The 22,603-nt window shown below is 45.1% G+C and overlaps 1 protein-coding gene across 2 annotated transcripts in view; it reads right to left on the bottom strand.

The window, feature by feature from the left end:
- The window catches only part of LOC122808822 (killer cell lectin-like receptor subfamily F member 2), a 1,412,691-nt gene that overhangs the window by 169,239 nt on the left and 1,220,849 nt on the right, over window positions 1-22,603 (bottom strand). For both annotated transcript variants that reach the window (XM_044079894.1, XM_044079895.1), the window contains one exon: window positions 5,008-5,159. In XM_044079894.1, the coding sequence (XP_043935829.1) occupies window positions 5,008-5,159 (152 nt within the window). The remainder of the gene's footprint in view (window positions 1-5,007; window positions 5,160-22,603) is intronic.

Raw genomic sequence — 22,603 nt, 5'->3', positions numbered from 1 at the left:
GTCGGAGAAAACATCATCCAAGACATCCACAACTGGAGGGATAGCTAAAGGTCTGTGCTGGGGTAGCTTGAGGAAGGTACGTAGCCTTTTCCTGGAATCAGAGAATTCCTGACCCTGCCATTTAAAATGCTCCCTCATAGAGTGTAGGACCTCACCGAACGAAAAATCCTCTGGAGGAGAGGCAGAGGGAATTGATTCCTCAGCATCAGAGTCCTCATAGGCCTGGAAGGATTCTTCTTTGGTATCTGAATGCTCAGAATCCCCAGAGGCTTCAGCTGAAGAGAGGTTATCGGCCTGCTCAGTTCTGGGCCTTTTCTCTGCAGGCGGCTGAGAACCTCTGTCTGGATGAGGGTGAGACCCCCTGATAAGAGAAATAAGATCTGCAGCAAGAGACATGATCTGTTTATCAGAAGAAGGGGCCTGGGCAGTAGGTTTAGGATGGGCTTTGGCCTGGCTGGCGGCCTTAGCACGTGCAAAGGCCTTGATGGACATGGATACAGGAGGCCTAGCTGCCCCACATGCAGGAGTAACCTTGTCCACAGGAATGGTGTCGGGTAGATCCAACTTCGGTTTCTGGAGGAAAATCAACAACCGGCACCGGTGTAGAGACCGAAGGATGTGTTAACGCTGTGTCGTCGGCCTGGAGCAGTTGAATTACTGCTTCCGAAGGGACCGAAGCACTCACGGAGGGTTTAGGAGGGGTATCGGTGGAGGACGCGGGCCGAGGATGTCGGTCCCGGTCCTTTCGTATTTTGGTAGATTGAGTTGTCGGTTGTTCCGATGGCATGATATAAGCGAAAGATTCGCCGAAAAAGTCTTCGGCAAATTCTGCCCGGCACCTCAGAGTGCACTTATTAAAGCAAGCACAGGCAGCACAGGCCGAGACGTCATGGTCTGGGCCCAGGCAAAGAATGGAAGTCCTTATGAGGTATTTGTTTACCACAAGACAAACAATTATTAACTTTCTCAATTTATTCTGACATCGGCTGAGGCAAGAAAAAATGTTCTCCAACGGGGTACTTAGCTTTTAGATGACTTCGGTACTGAAAACATAGGAGCTGACAGACCGGCACTTGCGAACTGCTTCTGCTTCGGGCACCGCGCGGCAAGAAAGACTGAAGAAGATGGCGTCGGCCGATGCCTTTATACTCCAGCCGTTCTGATGTCGGAGAGGAGGCGACACCAGCCGACGCCGGACCCAGACTTTGGAATCCGGCCGACCGAGGGCTGCCTGAGGCAGGACAACCCATATGTTATGACTGCAGTTGCATTCTTGAAGGACATCTGTGAACCAGTAGAGGGTCCCTGAGGGATAACCTTGGGAGGCAAAGCTTTTGAAAGTTTAACAGCTTTAGCCCTGGAAAATGCCTTAATGGACATGGATGCAGGAGGCCTGGCTGCACCACGTGTTGGAGTAGATTTGTCTAAAGGAATGGTGTCGGAAGGTTCCAGGACACCAGGTTCTGTTGGCAATTCATAACAGACTCAGCCGGGGCCGCCGGGACCGAGGTAGCCGGTTGAGCGGTTTCGGTAATTGGAAGTACCAAGGACTCGGTTTCAGCCGAGACAGAGACACTCGCGGTAGGCCTGGCCGTGGTTTCAGCCGAAACCGCGGCCCGCGTGTGTCGGTCCTTGTCCTTCCGTTTCAACTAAATGAGAAGTCGGGGTCTCCGACGGCATCTTATACGAAAAACTAGCCCCAAAAAATTCCTCTGCAAACTCCGCCCGACGTCTAAGAGTGCGTTGGTTGAAGGAAGCACAGGCTGAACAGGCCGAGACGTCGTGGTCTGGGCCTGGGCAGGGGAGGCAGTAAGAGTGGAAATCCTTATGAGGTATTTGTTTCCCACAAGTCAAACAATTATTAACTTTATCTGACATCGGCTGAGGCAAGAAAGAGTCCCCAACGGGGTAACTTAGCTTTTTGAAGTCTTCGGTAGATGAATTACAGGAGCTGGCCGACCGGCACTTGCGAACTGCTTCTGCTTCGGGCACCACGCGGCAAGAAAGACTGGGGAAGATGGCGTCGGCGGATGCTTTTATACCCCAGGCGCTCTGACTTTGGGGAAAATGCGACATCAGCCGACGCCGGACCCAGACTTTGGAATCCGGCCGACCGAAGGGCTGCCTGAGGCAGGACAACCCATATGTGATGACTGCAGATGCATCCTTGAAGGACAACCACATTGTAAGGTGTGCTTAAGTTACTTGATTTGCAGAATGCATTAAGTCTTGTAAATCTTTTCTGCACAAGCAGGGAAGGAAGACATTTTGTGATTGAGAAGTTCCATGGTATGTTGCCGATATTTCAGCATATGGAATTGACAATTTAATGCTCTAATAGCAAGGTGTATACTTTTTTATCCCATCTATCTAATGCTCTGGAATCCCTATCTGAGGGGGTGGAGGATTCTTAGGCAGAAGTTGCTTTGATTCTTTTAGGTCCTTGAGAGATGACCTCAGGGTCAGCAGTAGGATTTTTGAAAAGTAATTTATGAGAGTCAGGGACTCAATAGTACCGGTCAGGTTTCCTGGGAGCAGGAGGAAGGGTGTCAGAGGTCAGACTGGATTCCATAAAACATCATCCACAACATCCAGGACAGGAAGAATGGCCAGAGGTCTGTGCTGTGGAAGATCTAAGAATTCCCAGAGTCTCTTTTTTGACTGAGGGTAGTCCTGACATTCCCACTGGAACTGCTTCCTTAAGTATGGAGGGTTTCCCCAAAGGAAAAGTCCTCAGATGGAGAGGCTGAAGGGATGGATTCCTCTGCATCGGAACCTTCATAAGCACAGAGGGGTTGCACATATTCATATTCAGATGCTTGAGTCATCGGACTCCTGTTCAGATAATATTACTGAGGACAAGTCTCTTTCTTTTGAAAGGGGTCGCCTGGCTTCCCCTGAGAAGCATTTTAAGGTCTTCCGCCATTTTAAGCACTTGAGACTGAGGCAAGGAAGCAGGGGGCTGAACTTGGGTCGTCGGTTTTTTGGGTGTGGTTCATACCCTGGGCCTTAGAAACTTTGTAGTTTTAGAAAGAACTGAAGACGTGAAAAGTCGTCAGTCTGTGTCGAGTATTGGTAGTGCGAAGTACTTCCTTGAAAGCCAGTGCCTGCACAGCGGCTTCTGTCCCATCCAAGGTACAGACATCTGCAGGATCCTTAGTCGAAGAAGAGTCTCACTGCATACTGGACTCAAAAGTGTCTCGGTAGCAGTCTGCGAATCCACAGAAGCGGGCATCTGGGGCTGCAAAGGCATCTCACTGAGGATCGGAGAGCTGACTAGCTTAACGGAAGCGTCGTCGGCAGTTTTGGACCTGTGTGGTCTGTCTGTCTTTATCCTTATGTTTTTTCAGAAGATTGGTTGTCGGATGGCTTACCGAAACCATATCAGAAGTAGAGGACTGGGAGTGAAAATTTCTAGCTACAATATGAGCCCGACAGCCTATAGTTCTGGCGTTGAACAAAGCACAAAAGTGACAGCGGGGGACGTCATGGTCGGGGCCTAAGTGACGCAGTAGGAATGAAAGTCTCGGTGTGGTATTTGCTTTCCACAGGCGAAACAATTGTTAACTTTTTCTGACATTGGTTAGAACAAGAAAAAAGGATCCCCAGTAGGGTATTTAGCTTTAGAAGACTTCAACTTCAATTCGGAAACAAAAAATTCGGGTAGCAGCTGACCGGCACTAGTGCAAACTGGTTCTGCTTCGGGCTCCTCGGCAAGAAAGACTGATGTAATGGCGTTGACTGCCTGGAGAGACAGCAACTGACACAGAAATACTAAGCCTCTGGTATTCGGGCTGACTGAGGGCTACCCTGGCAGGGATAACCCAAAGGTGATGACTGCAACAGTGAAACACGAAGAACATCAACAGGTTTTGCATTAGCATGCATTTTTTGAAGGGAATGATGTCTGAAATGCAAATGTCTGTCATTTTCTGAGTTCAATCCTGAATATTTTCCCATAAAACCACAATTTTATGAGAAGCAGACCAAAATATGCATAAATCTGGACAGTTGAGAGGTATGCATATATCTCAAGGGTTAGTGCTTGGTCATATACCTTTTCCATTACTCAAAAATGACCAACCATGCATACTATACAATAATGTGCGTCCAACAGTTGGCTTAGAGGATTAAGGAGCTCTTAATGAGCTTAGCCTCCACTTCCTAAATGTGCAACTCTGAGCAAGTTGCTTTACTAGACACACAGTGTTGGATTGAGTGTGAAAAAATTCCGTTTATTTGGATTGAGTATGAAAAAGGTCCATTGAGATCACTGTTATAAACAAAAATAAAATCAATGTGAGGGGTAATTCCTTGGTTAATTTACCAAGAGAACTAACTTCAGACTGATTTTTTCATTGTTACAGCATTTGGTAACCACAAAATCAATACTTCCTCTAGGTGTAACAAGTAACTAAATAAAAATAAAATGACAATTGAAATGTTGTGCATGACTTAGAAATGGGAGGAGAAAACACAAGTGTACACAGCCTCTATATGAAATGATTCAGCATTTTCACTTTTTTTTTTTTTTTTTTTACTCATACAGACTTTATGGACATAACTCTCCACACAGATTCACGCTAAAATTTGACTGTAGAAATAAAAGCAGGGCTATGCTACTATGAGAAAAAAATGTCACAATTCCTTTGTTTGAGGAGGACAGCTTACCCAGCACCTTAGATGGACCCTGGTGGTTGCAGCTGGAAGGACAGACCCTGGTTTATAAAACATGTAAGGAATACATAGTATCCTTCTATATATACTGCCAATTATACAATTATAAAAGTATAAGTTTCACAAGATGACCATAAATTTTTCCTCCACTGCTTTAAATTTTTATGAAACACATGAAAAAAAAATGCTACTAACCAGACAATTTTACAGACGTAATGTTTCTCTTTCAATACCCTATTCTAATTCCAAAACTGCAGTGCTAGGCCAATCTCCTCAGCCTATTAAACAGATTGTATAGTTTGTGTGGCATTAGTAGCTCTGTTACATTACCAAGACATCAGTGCCTTCAAGCACAGCCAGCTCAGAGTGCCGTGATGTGCACCATTCCCGACTAGTGTTCCAGTTCTTGGTGCTGTTCCCAGATAGATAGAAGCATTTCCCATTGTGCAGAAACCAATTTTCTGGGCAAAGTCTGCAGACTCCTGTTTTACAAGAAATGAGAGAAACAGTACTATAAAAAAACTTTTCTGGTTAAGAAAGTCAAACCCAACACAAAATATATTTAAATATAAACTTAACAGTCAAGTTCTTGCAAAATGTATACAAGAAAGAATTAAGGCACAACACGTACTCAAAAAATAACAGTTTCAACAAGCTGAATCAAAATAATCATAGTACACTCAAGACGTATGGTTAAATTGTATAAAGGCAGCCCTAAAAATCCCTCCTCAGTTCTCTCCTAAACAAGAACGCAGTTTAGAAAGGACGAGCACAAGCACTTCTAGGCCTTGCAGGTCACAAAACTAAAGTAGCAGGTCAGTTTCCAAGGTGTCAAAGACATAAAAGAAAAATCTATTAATGTATAAGACTGACGCTCACCATTACATCTGAACAGACCTTAGAATGCTATGGCAGTTGCATATTTAACAACTTCTCCCACAGCTGTGTCATGACAGATACTGCTTTTCCTTTTTAATTAATTCTGTTTGCAAGGGGTTGTTAACCCCAAACCCCAAGTCTGTAAAAGAGGTAATTCTGGGAGGATTTGGCGGGGGGGGGGGGGGGTCAGTACAACTTAAACAGCAGTGGACACCAGGAAAGAAAACTTTACTCCTGTTGCTTCGTGAACGTACGGCCAGTATATAAAAGTTTTCAGTCACTGTATGGTGAGTGGGACATCTGACATGGCTCAAGAAACGTGGGCCATAAAAGTGACGTTTGCATGCACCAACCCTCAGAAGTGTAAGCCTCAGACAGAACCAGTCCTAATAAGGGCAATGCCAGTCCTGTGCCACACAAAGGGAAATGCAGCCTAAGAAAATGGGAAGGAGGGTGGGAAGGAATACTGCAACATGGAAGAGAAGGACATCTATGGTTATGGTAAGATTTTACACAACTTTTCTATGTCCTTCTATTCCCATGTTGCAGTATTCAACATATGGGTGAGTGCCAAAGCTCAATGTAAAGAAGGGAGTGGTAGTCTACATGTGGTTTCCATGAATATGAGGAGGACAGCTCTGGCAAAACATGTCCTGGCCCTGGAAATATGGTCTAACTTGTAATGTTTGGTGAAGGTGTGCACTGATGACCAAGTGACTGCTTCAAGAATGGTAGAGGTATCCAGTTCCTTGAAGAAGGCTCCTGAGGAAGCCACATGTGGAGTACACTTTAACAATGCCTTGCAGGAATTTTCCATGGTATCTGTGGCAGAAGGTGATGGCTTTGGAAATCCAGGTAGAGATGATTTGTTTTGTTACTGCGTTCCCCAGGGCTCTGATGGGCTTGGTTTTATGCAGATAAAACCTGAGTTGTCTGTGAACATCCAGGGAGTGAGATACTCTTTCACTGTCCCCCTGTGGGTTAGGCAAGAAGGTAGGTAGGTGGATGGCTTGATTCAGGGAGAGGTCATTCATCATCTTGGGCATAAATGAAGGGTTAATACTAAGAGTAACCCTGTCATTCTGGAAAACTAGGAAAAGTGGAATAGCCATGAGGGCTTGCAGCTCTGATACTCTTTTTCTGATGTCAAGGCCACAAGTAGTACAGTTTTCCATGTACAGTACTTTATGGAAGTTTTGTCTGCTGTCTCAAATGGAGGGAGTGCGAGCTTTTCCAAAACATAGTTAAGGTCCCATGGGGGCGGGGATGGTTTCCTGGGGGGACTCAGGTGAAGAAACCCTTTGAGAAAACGCTTAGCTGGCGGTCTGGATGATAAAGGGGGATCCAGAAGAAGGCATTCTGAAATAGCAGACAAGTGGCCTTTAATGGAGGAATAGGCCAATCCTCTTTGCAGCAGCTCACATACATAAGACAGAACTAGAGGCATCTCGCTTGCAAGTGGGTCCAACTGTCTTTTGTGACACCATATAGAAAATCTCTTCCACTTTGAAAGGTAAGATTTTCTTGTATTTGGTTTCCTGGCCTCCTGCAGGGCAGTGAAAGTACAGTTTTGTACCTACCATAAATGTAGATGTCCGATAGATATGCAACTGCAGTCATAACATATGGGTTGTCCTGCCTCAGGCAGCCCTCGGTCAGCCGGATTCCAAAGTCTGGGTCTGACGTCGGCTGATGTCGCATTTCTCTCCGACGTCAGAGCGGCTGGAGTATATAAGCATCAGCCAACGCCATCTTCTTCAGTGTTTCTTGCCCCAAATGCCAGGTGCCCTCCAAGGAAGGCTGTAATCAAATTGGAAAACAGTAATAGGTTTCCAGACAATAAATAAGCAATAAACAGATACACCATAACAGATATCCCCAGCTAAGGATAACAGGGAGTGGAGTGAACCCAAGGCATAGAGGGGAAGGAGGGAGGAAAAACCCGACTGCAGTTGCATATCTATCGGACATCTACATTTATGGTAGGTACAAAACTGCACCATGTCCTTCAAGAATGCAACTGCAGTCATAACATATGGGCTGAATACCATAGCTTAGCTGGGGGAGGTGGTATGCTCTAAGAAAAGGATGGTGTAGCTATCAATCCCTGCAGGACTGCCGAAGCAAAGCCTGCTCTGGATCTGGAATATAAAGGGAGATTGTAGTGTTTGGAAAATGTATGCACGGAGCTCCATGTAGCAGCTTCTAGAATGTCTTTTGTAGGCACCCCTCTTAAAAATGCTGTAGAGGTGGCTGTTGCTCTGGTGGAGTGTGGTCTGACATTGGCTGGCACACTTTCCATGGAATGAATAACAGAATCTGATGCAATGTCCAATCCATTTTGAAATTGTCTGTTTGGAGATTGCTTTTCCTTGTACTCCAGGGGCGTAGGCTACAAAAAGCTGATCAGACTTCCTACTGGTCTTGGTTCTGTCCAGGTAGTAGCGAAGTTGTCTGTGTATGTCCAAGGTATGTAACAGTCTTTCCCCTTTGTTCTCAGGATTGGGAAAGAAAGTAGGCAGGTGAATTGCTTGATTTAAAGAAACTCTAGATACCACTTTTGGCAGAAAGGTAGGGTTGGTTCGTAAGGAGACCCTGTCTCTGTGAAAAGTTATGAATGGTGGTATTGCCATTAAGGCCTGTAATTCCGAAACCCTTCTTGCTGAGGTAATGGCCAGCAGGAAAGCTGTCTTCCAGGAAAGAAATTGTAAATCCACAGAAGCTGCTGGCTCGAAGGGAGGTAGAGTCAATTTTTCTAGGACAAAATTGAGGTCCCAAGCTGGTACCGGTGCCTTTCTTGGGGGCTTTATATTCTTGATTCCTCTAAGAAATTGCCTTAACAAAGGATGTGAAAACACAGGTGGATCAGTGTTGTATCTAGCTGAGATAGCTGAAGCATGTATTTTTATGGAAGAGTATGAGAGTCCGTTTTGTAGCATATCTGCCAAGTATTCCAGAATGAGTGGAATGCTCAAAAGTGATGCATCATGACCCTTGTTGGTATTCCAAATGCTGAATCTCTTTCATTTGGCTGAATAAGCCTTTCTGGTGGATGGTCTGCGGGCTTCTGTTAGTATCCGCTGAACTTCCTTGGAAAGAGGTAAATTGAGGTTATTCATGGGATTTCCCAAGCTGTTAGCTGTAGCGTCTGGATGTTGGGATGAACTGTCCTGAAGTTGTGTTGAGTCAAAAGTTGGGGCCATTGCGGAAGGGCCCACGTTTTGTTGCGACATATGCTCCGTAGTAGTGGGTACCAGTGTTGTCTTGGCCAGTCTGGAGCTATTAGGATCCCCTTCGGCTGCTCTGCTTTGATCTTTAATAACACTGTGGTCATCAGTGGCAGAGGTGGAAATGCATAAATTATTAGGGAGCTCCAGTTGAATGAGAGGGCATCTATTTTCCATGCTTGTGGATGATATGTCCTTGAGCAGAACTTTTGTAAGTGATGATTGAGGTGGGAGGCAAATAGGTCTACGTCCGGCCTGCCCCATGTCGAGGTGAGTCGTATGAAGATGTCTGGATGTAGTCTCCATTCGTGGGGGTCTAGGAAATTTCTGCTCAGACTGTCCGCCAGAACATTGTCCTTGCCTGGAACAAACTGGGATTGTAAGTGTATGTTTAGACCCAGTGATTTTTCCCAAAGATTCATTGTCAGTCTGCAAAGGGGGTAAGAATGAGTGCCCCCCTGCTTGTTTATGTACCACATCACAGTGGTGTTGTCTGTCCGTATTAGTAGGTGGCCTTGTTGAAGTTGTTGTCCAAAGGCCTCGATGGCATGCATTACTGCTAGCATTTCTTTTTGGTTGATATGCAGATGTGTTTCCTTTGGAGACCATTGCCCTTGGATACATCTGCCCTCCATGTGCGCCCCCCCATCCAAGGTCTGAGGCGTCTGTGGTCATGGTCTGTGTTATCTGGGGTTTTTTGAACGACATACCTGTGTTTGACTGGCTTACTGTGGCCCAGCATAGAAATTCCTTTTGAAGACATGGATTGAGTGGGATAATTGCTTCTAGGTTGTTGCTGTGTTGAGACCATAAGCTTTTTAAGTACCATTGAAGCTTTCTCATGTGAAGTCTTGCTAGTGGAACCAGGAGAATGCAGGATGCCATGTAACCCAGGGCCTGTAGGAAACTCCTTGCAGTCATCTGGGTGAGCTTTGCCAAATTTTTGAAGTAATGAGTTAATTTATTTTGCTTGTCTTCTGTCAGGTAAGCCATTTGGGAGGCTGTGTCTAGCCTGGCTCCTAAAAAGGTTATTTGTTGGGATGGCTGCAGTCTTGACTTTTGAAAGTTGACTGTGTATCCCAGAGCCTGTAGCAAATGTATGACATAATTCAAGTTTTTTGTCAATGTTAGTTTGTTGTCCGCTTGTATGAGGCAATCGTCCAGGTACGGGTAGATTTGAATCCCCTGGAGCCTGCAATGAGCAATTACTGATGCCAGGCATTTCGTGAATACTCTGGGCGCAGTAGATAAGCCAAATGGCAATGCTGAGAATTGATAATGCTCTGGCCCTGCAAGAAATCTGAGGTATCTTCTGCAGCTGTGTCTGATAGGGACATGCAGGTATGCCTCCTTGAGGTCCAGAGTGATCAGCCAAGACCCCTTGCCCAGCATGGGAAGGAGATGCTGTAGAGTCAGCATTTTGAACTTTGGTACTATGAGAAAAGTGTTTAAGGCGGACAAATCCAGTATTGGTCTCCATTGAGTTTCTTTTCTTGGAACAAGGAACAGTCTTGAATAAAACCCCTGACCTTGTTCTTGTTCTGGAACTTTTTCTATTGCTTTGATCTGAGCAAGCAGAGAAATTTGCTTGATAGCCTCTGCCTTCTGGTTTTGTGGAAGATTTGGCATGCCTTGTTTTCTTGGCAAGGTATGAAAGTGGAACCTGTAACCGTGGTCTATAATGTCCAAAATCCATTTGTCTTTTGTCAGTTGTGCCAGTTTTTTGAAAACAAAGAAAACTTTCCGCCCAAAGGAGCTTCTGTCTGCTCCTTGGTCAGCGGAACTAGAGGAAAGTCATTGAGATTGTCCCTGCGGGGCAGGAGAAACCCCTGTGTCACTTCTTTGGTTTGCTGGTTGCCATTGTCGTCCCCTGTAGGATCCTCTGTATTGCCCTCTTCCTCGGGCACGCCTGTTTTTGCCCCTTTGAAATCTTTCAGGATTAGGAAAGGACCAGTTTTTAGAAGGCCAGTTCCTGCTGAATCTAGGCGGCTGAACCTGGAGGAAATCTTTGACTGTCTGAACTGACTTGGCTTTTTCCTCAATGGACTTTAACACATCTTTAGCATTAGCACCAAAAAGCTTGTTCTTTTCCAAGGGTGCGTCAAGAAGTTTTGCCTTAACATGATCTGGTAAAGGTTGTTCTTTTAACCATGCATGTCTATGAATGACCGCCCCTGTCATAGCTGCCCTACATGAAGCCTCCAATGCATCATATCCACACTGTAGAAAGTGATTGCTAACCTGCTGAGAATTATGCACAGCCTCCTGCAAAGACTTCCTATCTAGAGGTTCAGGAGAGGCTAATCTTTTCTGTAAATCATCTAACAAGAAATCCTGATATTAAATCATGTGAAAGAGACAATTGAGAGCTCTCATAGATAAAGTAGTGGAGGTGTAAACCTTCTTCCCCCATCTCTCTAAGGACCTTGCTTCCCTGTTGGAAGGCAAAGGGTTTTTGAAGGTGGTAGATGAAACCCCTTTAGGCCCCTGTGAGATTGTTTCTAAATCAACAGCATGGGCCCTAAAGAAATGAGAATGGGTTTCTGGGACCCTATAGTATCTGTCAGGCTTGACAGGAGCAGGAGGCAGAGTATCAGGGGTAACACTGGAGTCAGAGTATAAATCATCCAAAACATCAAGCACAGGAGGTATAGCTAAGGGCCTGTGTTGGGGCTTTTTAAGGAAGGTTCTAAGGCACTTTCTGGAATCAGAAAATTCTTGGCCTTGCCACTTAAAATGCTCCCTCATGGAATGCAGAACTTCCCCAAAAGAAATATCCTCAGGAGGAGAGGCCGAGGGAATGGAGTCCTCTGCATCTGAATCCTCATAGGTGTGGAAGGGCTCTTTCTGGCTTTCGGAGTGAACAGAGTCCTCAGAATCTTCATCTGAAGGAATTGGTTCAGAGGGTTCAACCCTGGGCCTCATCAGGAGGAGGCTGGGATCCTCTCTCAGGATGGGCCTGGGAACCTCTGATCAGGGAAATTAAATCTGCGGCCATAGACATGATTTGAGTTTCAGGAGTAGACTGAGGTAAGGTTTTAGCAGTAAGATGCTTGGACTTGCTGGCTGCCTTAGCACGTGTGTAGGCCTTGATAGACATGGACATGGGAGGCCTAGCTGCTCCACGTGCAGGAGTAACCTTATCAACAGCAATGGTCTCGGGCATTTCCTCTGTTTCAGTATCCGGAGGAAAATCAATAACTGGCGTCGGAGTGGCCTCCGGTATCGGAGGTATCGGTAATGCGGTGTCTTCGGTTTGGAGCGGTGGAATAACCGCCTCAGAGGGAACCGGGGCACTCGTGGTTAGCTTTGGCGTGGTGTCGGAGGAAGACGCGGGCCGAGGATGTCGGTCCCGGTCTTTTCGTTTCTTAGGAGTCTGCGTTGTCGGTAGTTCCGACGGCATGGTATAATCAAATTTTTCGCCGAAAAAGTCTTCAGCGAACTCTGCCCGGCGCCTGAGAGTGCGCTTATTGAAGCGAGCACAGGCGGCACAGGCCGAGACGTCGTGGTCTGGGCCAAGGCAAGGGAGGCAGTAAGAGTGGAAATCCTTATGAAGTATTTGTTTACCACAAGACAAACAATTATTTACTTTTTCAGTAATTTCTGACATCGGCTGAGGCAAGAAAAGGTCCCCAATGGGGTACTTAGCTTTTTTGATGACTTCGGTTTCGAAGAATACAGGAGCTGACCGACCGGCACTTGCGAACTGCTTCTGCTTCGGGCACCGTGCGGCAAGAAAGACTGAAGAAGATGGCGTCGGCTGATGCTTATATACTCCAGCCGCTCTGACGTCGGAGAGAAATGCGACATCAGCCGACATCGGACCCAGACTTTGGAATCCAGCCGACCGAGGGCTGCCTGAGGCAGGACAACCCATATGTTATGACTGCAGTTGCATTCTTGAAGGACATCATTGTAAAGGTGTCTGAAGGGGATCAGAATCCTATCAGCCACAGGGTGAGGTGCTGTAAAGTACAGTTGTGTACACTTACCATAAATGTAGATGTTCGAGTGTATTCACTGTTGCAGTCATCACATTTGGGTACTCTGCCAGGGTAGCCCTCGGCCGGCCCGAACACCAGAGGCTTAGTATTTCTGCATCGGTTGCTGTCACTTCAGGACTGACATCAGGTCAGTAATATAAAGTAAGGCAGCCGACGCCATTACATCAGTTTTTCTTGCCCTAACCTGTCAGAGCCCCCAGAATCCCACCAGTAGAAAGTAAATACCAATTTGTCCCTTGTAAGGAAAGAGAAGAAAGAAGACGGGGATGGAGGGAGGGAGGGAAACCAGGACTGCAACAGTGAATACACTCGAACATCTACATTTATGGTAAGTGTACACAACTGTACTATGTTCTTCATGTTTCACTGTTGCAGTCATCACATTTGGGTTGATTCCCAAAGCTGAGGAAAACAGTGGAAGCAGTCAAGGAAACCAGGGGCTGGCTAGGATGCCCTGCAAGACTGCACAGGCAAACCCTGCCCTGGATGTGGAGAAGACAGGCAGGTGGTAACGTTTGTTGAAGGTGTGAACAGATGTCCAGGTGGCAGCCTCCAGGATGTCCCTGGTGGGAACTCCTCTGGGGAAAGCTGCAGAGGTGGAGGCTGCTCTGGTGGAGTAAGTCCTGACCCCTTTGGGGGGAGGCTTTCCGTGTTGCTTGTAGCAGAAATGGATGCAGTGTGCTATCCATTTGGAGATGGTTTGTCTAGAGATGACTTTTCACTCTGCCCCTGCAGCAATACTAACCAGCAATTGATCAGACTTTCTAAAGGCTTTAGTCCTGTCTAGATAGAATCTGAGCTGCCTGTGCACATCTAGAGAGGGCAAGATCCATTCCCCCTTGTTCTGTGGGCAAATTAATGGATTGGTTGAGAGCCACACTGGACACCACCCTGGGCATGAAGGATGGGTTAGTCCTTAGGGATACCCCTGTCAGCATGGAAGATGATGTGGGTCTATATCATATATTCGAAATTCCAAAATATCGAACACCATATGCTCGAACTTGGAATTTTGAAATATGATAACATCGAACACTCAGAATAGTGAATTTTTTCCCAGGGAAAAATTTGCTGTTCCGAGAAACACACAACACGTGCACACCAAAATAAATAAACCACACACATATACTTAAAATCCTACTTCTAACCCTACACTAAACCGTATCTACATTCCTATCTATCCACTAACCTTAACCTGCACCCTAACCCTAAGGTCCGTAACTATCGCACACTTACCCTTAAGAAACTATACACAAACTAATTAAAACACACACATACACAAACAAAACCCTACTTCGAACCCTACACTAAACCATACATACATTCTTACCTATCCACTTACCTTAACCCGCACCCTAACCCCAAGGTCCGTAACTATTGCACAACAGTGGAGGAAATATCGAACCCATGGAACGGCCCACCAAAATCTTGCTCTAGGTAAGAATTCGATGTTCTGGGGCTTCGCTATTTTCATACTTCGATGTAGTTGGTTCAATATTATAACATTCAAAGTTTTGCAACTTGGATGTTATAATATAGACCCAATGATGAAGGGTTCCACAGCCATGAATGCTTGCAGCTCAGAGACCCTTCTGGCTGAAGTGATGGCCAGAAGGAAAGCTGTCTTCCAGGAGAGAAACTTTAGCTCTGCTGAAGAGGAAGGTTCGAAGGGGGATAGGGTGAGCTTTTCCAAAACAAAGTTAAGGTCCCAAGCTGGGGTTGGTGCTCTTCTGGGTGGCCTAAAGTTGCTAGCCCCTCTTAGGAAAGTACAGTTGTGTACACTTACCATAAATGTAGACATTCGAGTGTATTCACTGTTGCAGTAATTACATTTGGGTTATCTTCCTGCAGGTAGCCCTCAGCTGGCCTGAATAAAGTCTTGGATGCCTGCGTCAAATGCCGTCTCTTCTTCAATGAAGTCAGGTCGTTGGGGGTATAAAACATGCAGCCGACACCATTACATCAGTTTTTCTTGCCCCAGATGTCAGGTGCCCCCACAATGGAAATATGTTAGGTTACACCTCCAACAAATAGCAAATACACCAGAAAGCAGAAATACACTAAACAAGAGAAAAAGTATAGCCAAGAGAAGTCAGGGAGCTGGAGGGAGGGTAACCAAGACTGCAACAGTGAATACACTCCAACATCTACATTTATGGTAAGTGTACACAACTGTACTATGTTCTTCGTGATTCACTGTTGCAGTCATTGCATTTGGGTATATTCCCAAAGCTAAGGAAAGGAGGAAGAAGTGAGTTTTAGGACCAGCTATTAAGCCCTGCAAAACTACAGTGGCAAAACCAGCTCTGGATTTAGAAAAAATAGGCATGTGGTAATGCTTGGTGAAGTATGTACAGAGTTCCAGGTAGCAGCTTCTAGGATATCCCTGGTAGGGACACCTCTGAGAAAGGCTGTAGAGGTAGATGCAGCCCTGGTGGAGTGTGATCTTATCCCCTGTGGGGTATGTTTTCCATGGTGCTTATAGCAGAAATGAATGCAATTGTCTATCCACTTAGAAATGTTTACTTTGAAATGGCCTTCCCCTCTGCCCCTGTAGCAAAGCCCACTAGCAGCTGTTCAGATGTTCTGAGAGGCTTAGTCCTGTCCAAATAAAATCTAAGTTGCCTGTGCACGTCCAAAGAGTGCAGTATTCATTCTTCTTTGTTTTGTGGATTAGGGAAAAAAGTAGGCAAATGAATGGACTGATTAAGGGCCACACTAGACACCACCTTGGGCATAAAGGAAAGATTGGTCCTGAGGGACACCCTGTCTGCATGGAAGATGATGAATGGCTCCACTGCCATGAGGGCCTGTAATTCAGATACTCTTCTTGCTGAAGTGATGGCTAGAAGGAAGGCTGTTTTCCAAGAAAGGAATTTCAACTCTGCAGTTGCAGCTGGCTCAAAAGGAGTTAGAGTGAGCTTTTCCAATACAAAGTTAAGGTCCCAGGCTCTGGTAGGGACTCGCCTGGGTGGTCTTAAATTTTTGGCCTCTCTGAGGAATTGCTTTAGCAGGGGGTGAGAGAAGAGGGGTGGTTCAGTATAATAATGAGCTGAAATGGCAGAGGCGTGAATTTTAATTGACGAGAAGGAAAGGCCCTTGTGGAGCATCTCTTAAGTAATGAAAAATATGCGGTAAGCTGGGTACCGTTGTGCCCATCCCCTGAGTCTGGCTCCAGGAACAGTAACTTTTCCACTTTTCAGTATAGGATTTTCTAGTACTAGGCCTCCTTGCCTCCAGAATGACATCTAACACCTGCTTACTGAGGGATATTATTGGAGAGCTCAAGGAATTAGCCAGGCTGCAAGGTTCAGGGTTTGAAGTTGAGGGTGCAAAATCTGGCCATCCTGCTGGGACAGCAGGGAAGGGGGTCTGAGGCAGGTGCCATGGTTCCAGCAGTGACATACTGCACAAGAGGGGGTACCAGTGTTGACGTAGCCAGTCTGGTGCAATCAGTATGGTCCTTGGTTTGTCTTGTTTGATCTTTAGCAGAACTTTTGAGAGGAGAGGCAGAGGGGGAAGGCATAAACTGAGAGGCTTTCCCAGGTGAAGGACAGGGCATCCACTTTCCAAGCTTGACTTTGGGAAGTCCTTGTGCAGAATTTGTCCAATTGGTAGCTCTGAGTGGAGGCAAACAGGTCTATCTCTGGATTCCCCCATTTGTTTATCAAAAGGATGAATATCTTTGGTTCCAGTTTCCACTCGTGTGGGTCCATGAGATTTCTGCTTAGGTCGTCTGCCAGTGAATTTAGCTTGCCTGGCAGGAATTGAGCTTGTAGGTGCACTTGGTAGCTCAAGGCTGTGTTCCACAGAGCCATGGCTAGTCTGAAGAGGGGTACGGAGTGGGTTCCCCCTGCTTGTTTATGTACCACATAACAGTGGTGTTGTCAGTCTTTACCAATAATTGTCCTGGAAGAATGTGGTCCTTGAAGGCTGTCAGGGAATTCTGTACAGCTAACATTTCTTTTTGACTGATGTGCAGGTGCATCTGACTCTGGTTCCATTTGCCCTGACTGCACTGCCCTGCCAAGTGAGCCCCCCCATGCATAGTCTGATACGTCTGTTGTTAGGGTTTGGGCGGCAGGGGGGTAGAGTAAATAGGAGTCCCTTGTTGTGGTAGCAGGCCCCTGCCCACCAAAGGAACTCTGTCTTTATGCAAGGAATGATAGGAATCATTGATTCCAGGTCCTGAGAATGTTGACACCATAGGCTTTTTAGATACCATTGTAGTTTCCTCATATGCAGTCTTGCATATGGAATTAGTAGAATGCAAGGGGCCATGAGCCCCAGGGCTTACAGGATTTTCCTTGAAAATAGCTGGGTCTTTGTGGCCAGTAGTTTGAAGTAGGCTGTCAAATAAACTTGTTTCTGTGGCATGAGTTAAGCCATCTGGGAAGTTGTGTTCAAGCTTGCTCCCATGAATACAATTTGTTGGCAGGGTACTAGATGAGATTTCTTTTCGTTTATGGTGTACCCCAGTGAGGTCAGAAGTTTCTTTACAAATGCCAAATGTTTTAGTAGCATGTACTGGCTTTCTGCCTGAATTAGACAATCGTCCAGATATGGGTATATTTGAATATTTCTTTGCCTGCAAAATGCAATGACTGGAGCTAGACACTTTGTGAATACCCTGGGCGCAGTAGACAAGTCAAAGGGAAGTGCAGAGAACTGAAAGTGCATGGAGCCTGCTCTGAAGCGTAGGCATTTCCTGCAAGATTCCCTTATTGGAATGTGCAGGTAAGCTTCCTTTAAGTCTAAGGTTGCCAACCAGGCATCTTTGCCTAGCATAGGAAGCAGCTGTTAAAGTGTTAGCATTTTGAATTTTAGAATTACCAAAAAGGTGTTTAGAATAGAGAGGCCCAGGATAGGATGCCAGGAGCTGTCTTTTCTGGGTACCAGGAAAAGTCTTGAGTAAAAACCTTGCCCCCGTTCTTCTGCTGGGACAGGTTGAATAGCCCTGATACTTAGAAGAGAGAATCTGTTGTTGAGCCTCTGCACCCTGACTCGGGGGTAGGTCTGGCCAACCATTTGGGGTTGGTAAGGTGTGGAAGTGGAATATGTATCCTTGGTAAACTATATTTAAAACCCTCTAATGAATCAAAACCACATTGCAAAGTATGTTTACCAACTTGTTCAGCAGAATGCATTAAATCCTGTAATTCTTTATTTTCAACAGAGTCAGGAATCAAAAAAAATTTCTGTTTAAGTAGTCCCATAACATGCTGCTGATACTTTAACATATGAAACTGGCAGTTTAAGGCCCTAATGGCCAAAGTAGCAAAAGGTTATACCTTCTTACCCCATCTGTCCAAGGCCCTGGAATCTCTATCAGAGGGGATAGGATTTTTGGCAGAAGTAGCCTTAATGCCTTTAGGTCCTTGGGAAATGGTCTCTGGGTCCGCAGCAGGATTCTTGAAGAGGAACTTGTGAGAGTCAGGTACTCCGTAGTACCGGTCAGGCCTCCTGGGAGCTGGAGGTAAAGTGTCAGGGGCCAGGCTAGATTCCAAGAAGGCATAATCTACAATGTCCTAGACTGGAGGGATAGTTAAGGCCTGTGTTGAGGGAGGAGTAAGAATTCCCTAATCCTCTTTTTTTTTTTTTTTTGAGTCATAGTAATCCTGGCTTTCCCAGCGGAAATGCTCCCTAAGAGTGTGCAAGGTTTCACCAAAAGAAAAATCTTCTGGAGGGGAAGCAGAGGAATCCTCTGCATCAGAATCCTCATAGGCAGATACGGGCAAATCCTGCTAATCAGAAGAAACAGAAATTTCAGAATCCTGATCAGAAAAGAATCAGAAGGAAAATCAGTTCTAGGTCTCAGAGAGTGAAGGCGGCTTCCCCTAATTAAAGTAATAAGGTCTTCAGCCATTCTTATCATTTGTTTTTTTAGGCATATGAGCCTGACCATGCGGTTTGGACGTCTGTTTTCTAGGCGAGGGTCGAGTTTTAGGCCTTGAAGAAGAAGATGGCGTTGGTTTGAAATGCAAGTCAGTAGGCCTGAATACACTCTCAGAAGCCGGTGCCTGCACAGCGGCTCCGGACCTATCCAAGGTAGAGACATCTGCAGGTTCCATAGTCAAAGAAGCATCTCGCGGCATACCAAACTCTGAATGGGTCTCAGTAGAGGCCTGTGAATCTGAAGTAGTGGGTATCAGGGGCTGCAAAAGCACCTGAGTACCGGCGAACTGGCGACTAGCTTAACGGAAGCGTCGTTGACAGCTTTGGACCTATGTGATCTGTTCTCTGTCTTTATATTTATGTTTTTTCGTAAAGTCGGTAGTCGGATGGCTTACTTAAGCCATTACTGGATAGTTAAACCAAGTACCGAAATAATTTGCTGCAAAAAGGAACCGACGACAAATAGTCCAGGGGTTGAATAAGGCACAAAACCGACAGCGAGAGACGCCGTGGTCTGGGCCTAAGCAAGGAATGCATTACAAATGAAAATCTTTGAGGAGGTATTTGCTTTCCAAAGGTAATACAATTGTTAACTTTTACTGACATCAGTTAAGAGCAAGAAAAAGGATCCCCAATGGGGTACTTGGCTTTTTTGAAGACTTCGGTTCTGAAACTGGAAAACGAAAATTTCAGGAGTTGGCCGACCGGCACTTGCAAACTGCTTCTGCTTCAGGCACAGCGCGGCAAGAAAGACTGATGTAATGGTGTCAGCTGCATGTTTTATACCCCTGACGACCTGACATCATGGAAGAAGAGACAGCATCCGACGCAGGAAACCAAGACTTTGATATTCAGGCCAGCTGAGTGCTACCTGCAGGCAGATAACCCAAATGTAATGACTGCAACAGTGAAACACAAAGAACATCTGTTTGATAAGAGGGTGTGAGAAAAGGGGCTGCTAAGTGGAAAAATGAGCAGAGATAGAGGCTGAAATCCCCTGATCTAAACACGAGATTTTATTTAAAACATGAAAAGTAGTAAGCGCTTTTGTCTGGTATATGTAACCAGACTTCTTCAGACAACTAAAAACTGCATGCAAAGCAATTTATATACAGAGTCACAATTAGTCACACCCCACTTAAACTTAATGAGCTCAAAGAAAGGAAAAACTTTTTGTGCAACCAAAATGCATGATGCAGCTAAAAAGCATCTCACATAAATCACTTTGTAGAATAAAAAAAAAAAAATATATATATATATATATGTGTGTGTGTATGTGTTTTAAAATCAGAAAATGTATCAAATGTACAATAAATAGCCTAAACCTGCATGGTATAAAACATTTTTTAAAAATGCATACATACGTAAATAATTATACTAGCATTATTGTGCAAAAAATATTAAAACATAGTTCTAAAAAGTCAACTGACCTAGTCTATATCACATTAAAGTCAGGGACACCCCCCTCACTAACTAGAAAAGTTACCTATCAAATACCTTTAATTTTAACTTGCTTGGTATGGAAAGAAGATATTCATTGGAGAAAGAAATGTGGTAGCAGGTTTTCCTTCATGCATATTCCTCCCAGGTTTAAATGACACAGTTTCCTTATCAATAAAGTTAAAATTAAAGGTATTTGATAGGTAACTTTTCTATTTCTAGTTAGTGAGGGTGTCCCTGACTTTAATGTGATACAGACTAGGTCAATTGTCTTTTTAGAAGTATAATTATTTATATATGTATGCATTTTTAAAAAATTTTTATACCATGCAGGTTTAGGCTATTTTTTGTATGATAAATTTTCTGATTTTAGAACATATACATATATATATATATATATATATATATATATATATATATATATGTATTTATTTTTATTCTACAAAGTGATTTATACGAGATTTTTTTTAGCTGCATCATGCATTTTGGTTAGCACAAAAAGTTTTTCCTTTCTTTGAGCTCATTAAGTTTAAGTGGGGTGTGACTAATTGTGACTCTGATGTATATAAATTGCTTTTCATGCAGTTTTTAGTTGTCTGAAGAAGTCTAGTTACATATACCAGATGAAAGCGCTTACTTCATTTCATGTTTTAAATAAAATCTCGTGTTTGGATCAGTGGATTTCAGCCTGTGTTACTGTGTGTGAATGTTGGATTTTGTTTGTGTTTGGCTTTCCAAGAGATAGCAGAGGCATGAATTTTAACAGAGGAAAAGGACAGTCCCATTGTGTAGCAGGTCAGCTAAGTATTCCAGGATGAGAAGGAGGGAGGGCTGTGCTGTATTGGCTGCCGTAGTCTGAATCCAGGTGCAGAACCTTTTCCATTTGTCAGCATAACACTTCCTAGTACTAGGGCATCTGGTCTCACATATAACATAAAGAACCTGTTTGCTGAGGTTGGCAGGTTGATCACGGGTCAGGGAATAAAGCCAAGCTGCCAAACTGAGTGTTTGCAATTGGGGATGCATGAATTCCTCTTCCCTCTGGGTCAGGAGGTTTGGGATCTGAGGGAGATGCCAAGGTGGCAGAGGGGACAGGCTGCGCAGCAAGGGGTACCATTGCTGGCAAGGCCAGTCTGGAGCTATAAGAATTGTCCTGTGTTTTTCCTCCTTTATTTTGAGCAGTACCCTGGGGATGAGAGGTAGTGGAGGAAAGGCATAGACCAATCTATGACCCAGGGGAAGGAAAGGGCATCCACGTTCCAAGCCATGCTGTGATGCTCCCTGGTGCAGAACTTGCTGAGCTGATTGTTGGTGTGGGAGGCAAAGAGGTCAACCTTTGGGGTGCCCCATTTCTGAGTTTTTAGGTGGAAGGTTCTTCTGTTGAGCTGCCACTCATGTGGGTCCAGAAGATTTCTGCTTAAGTGGTCTGCCAGAGAGTTGAGAGAACCCAGTAGGAATTGTGCTAACGGGTGGAGTTGCATGGCAGAGGCTGTGTGCCAAAGGGTCATGACCAGCCTGCATAGAGGGTAGGATTGAATGCCTCCCTGCTTGTTTATGTACCACATCAAAGTTGTGTTGTCTGTTTTAATCAGGAGAGCTCCTGGGGATAGAAGGGGCTTGAAAGCTATCAAGGCATGCTGGACAGCTATCATCTCTTTTTGGTTGATGTGCAGATGGATCTGCTTTGGGCTCCATTGGCCCTGTATGCATCTGCCGTCCAGGTGTGCACCACAGGCATAATCTGATGCATCTGTGGTGAGGGTCTGGGTGGCGTGGGGTGGTGAGAAAAGTAGTCCTTTGTTGAGGGAGCATGCTGTTGACCACCAAAGAAAATCTTTTCTGAGGCAAAGTGTTATAGGTATAAGTCTCCAGGTCTTGAGAGTGTTGACACTGAAGGCTTTTTAGATACCACTGAACGTTCCTCATATACAGTCTGGCATATGGAATGAGTAGAATGCAAGATGCCATGAACCCCAGAGCTTGCAGGATTTTCCTTGCAGATAGTTGGGATCTGGAGGCTAGCTGAGAGAAGTAGGTTGTCAGGAAGGTTTGCTTTTCTGGTGTAAGGAATGCCATCTGGGATGCTGTGTCCAGGCTTGCTCCCAGGAATATAATCCTTTGGGTGGGTACATGTTTGGATTTCTTTTCGTTGACTGTATACCCCCAGGGAGGTCAGCAGGGACTTTACAAAGGCCAGGTGCTTGAGCAGCTTTTCCTGCCTGGCTGCCTGAATTAGGCAGTTGTCTAAGTATGGGCAAATCTGGATATTCCTTTGCCTGCAAAAGGCAATGGCCGAAGCCAGACATTTTGTGAACACTCTGGGAGCAGTAGATAAGCCAAAGGGAAGCACAGAGAACTGAAAGTGCTGAGATCCTGCCATGAAATGGAGATAATTCCTGTATGATTCCTTGCTAGGTATGTGAAGGTAGGCCTACTTTAGGTCTAGGGTGGCTAGCCAAGCATCCTTGGAGAGCATGGGTA

This window comes from Protopterus annectens, chromosome 8.part0, assembly GCF_019279795.1.
Source record: "Protopterus annectens isolate FY-2018-M chromosome 8.part0, PAN1.0, whole genome shotgun sequence".
Classification (NCBI taxonomy): domain Eukaryota; kingdom Metazoa; phylum Chordata; order Ceratodontiformes; family Protopteridae; genus Protopterus; species Protopterus annectens.
This window is presented reverse-complemented; position numbering and strand designations above follow the sequence as displayed.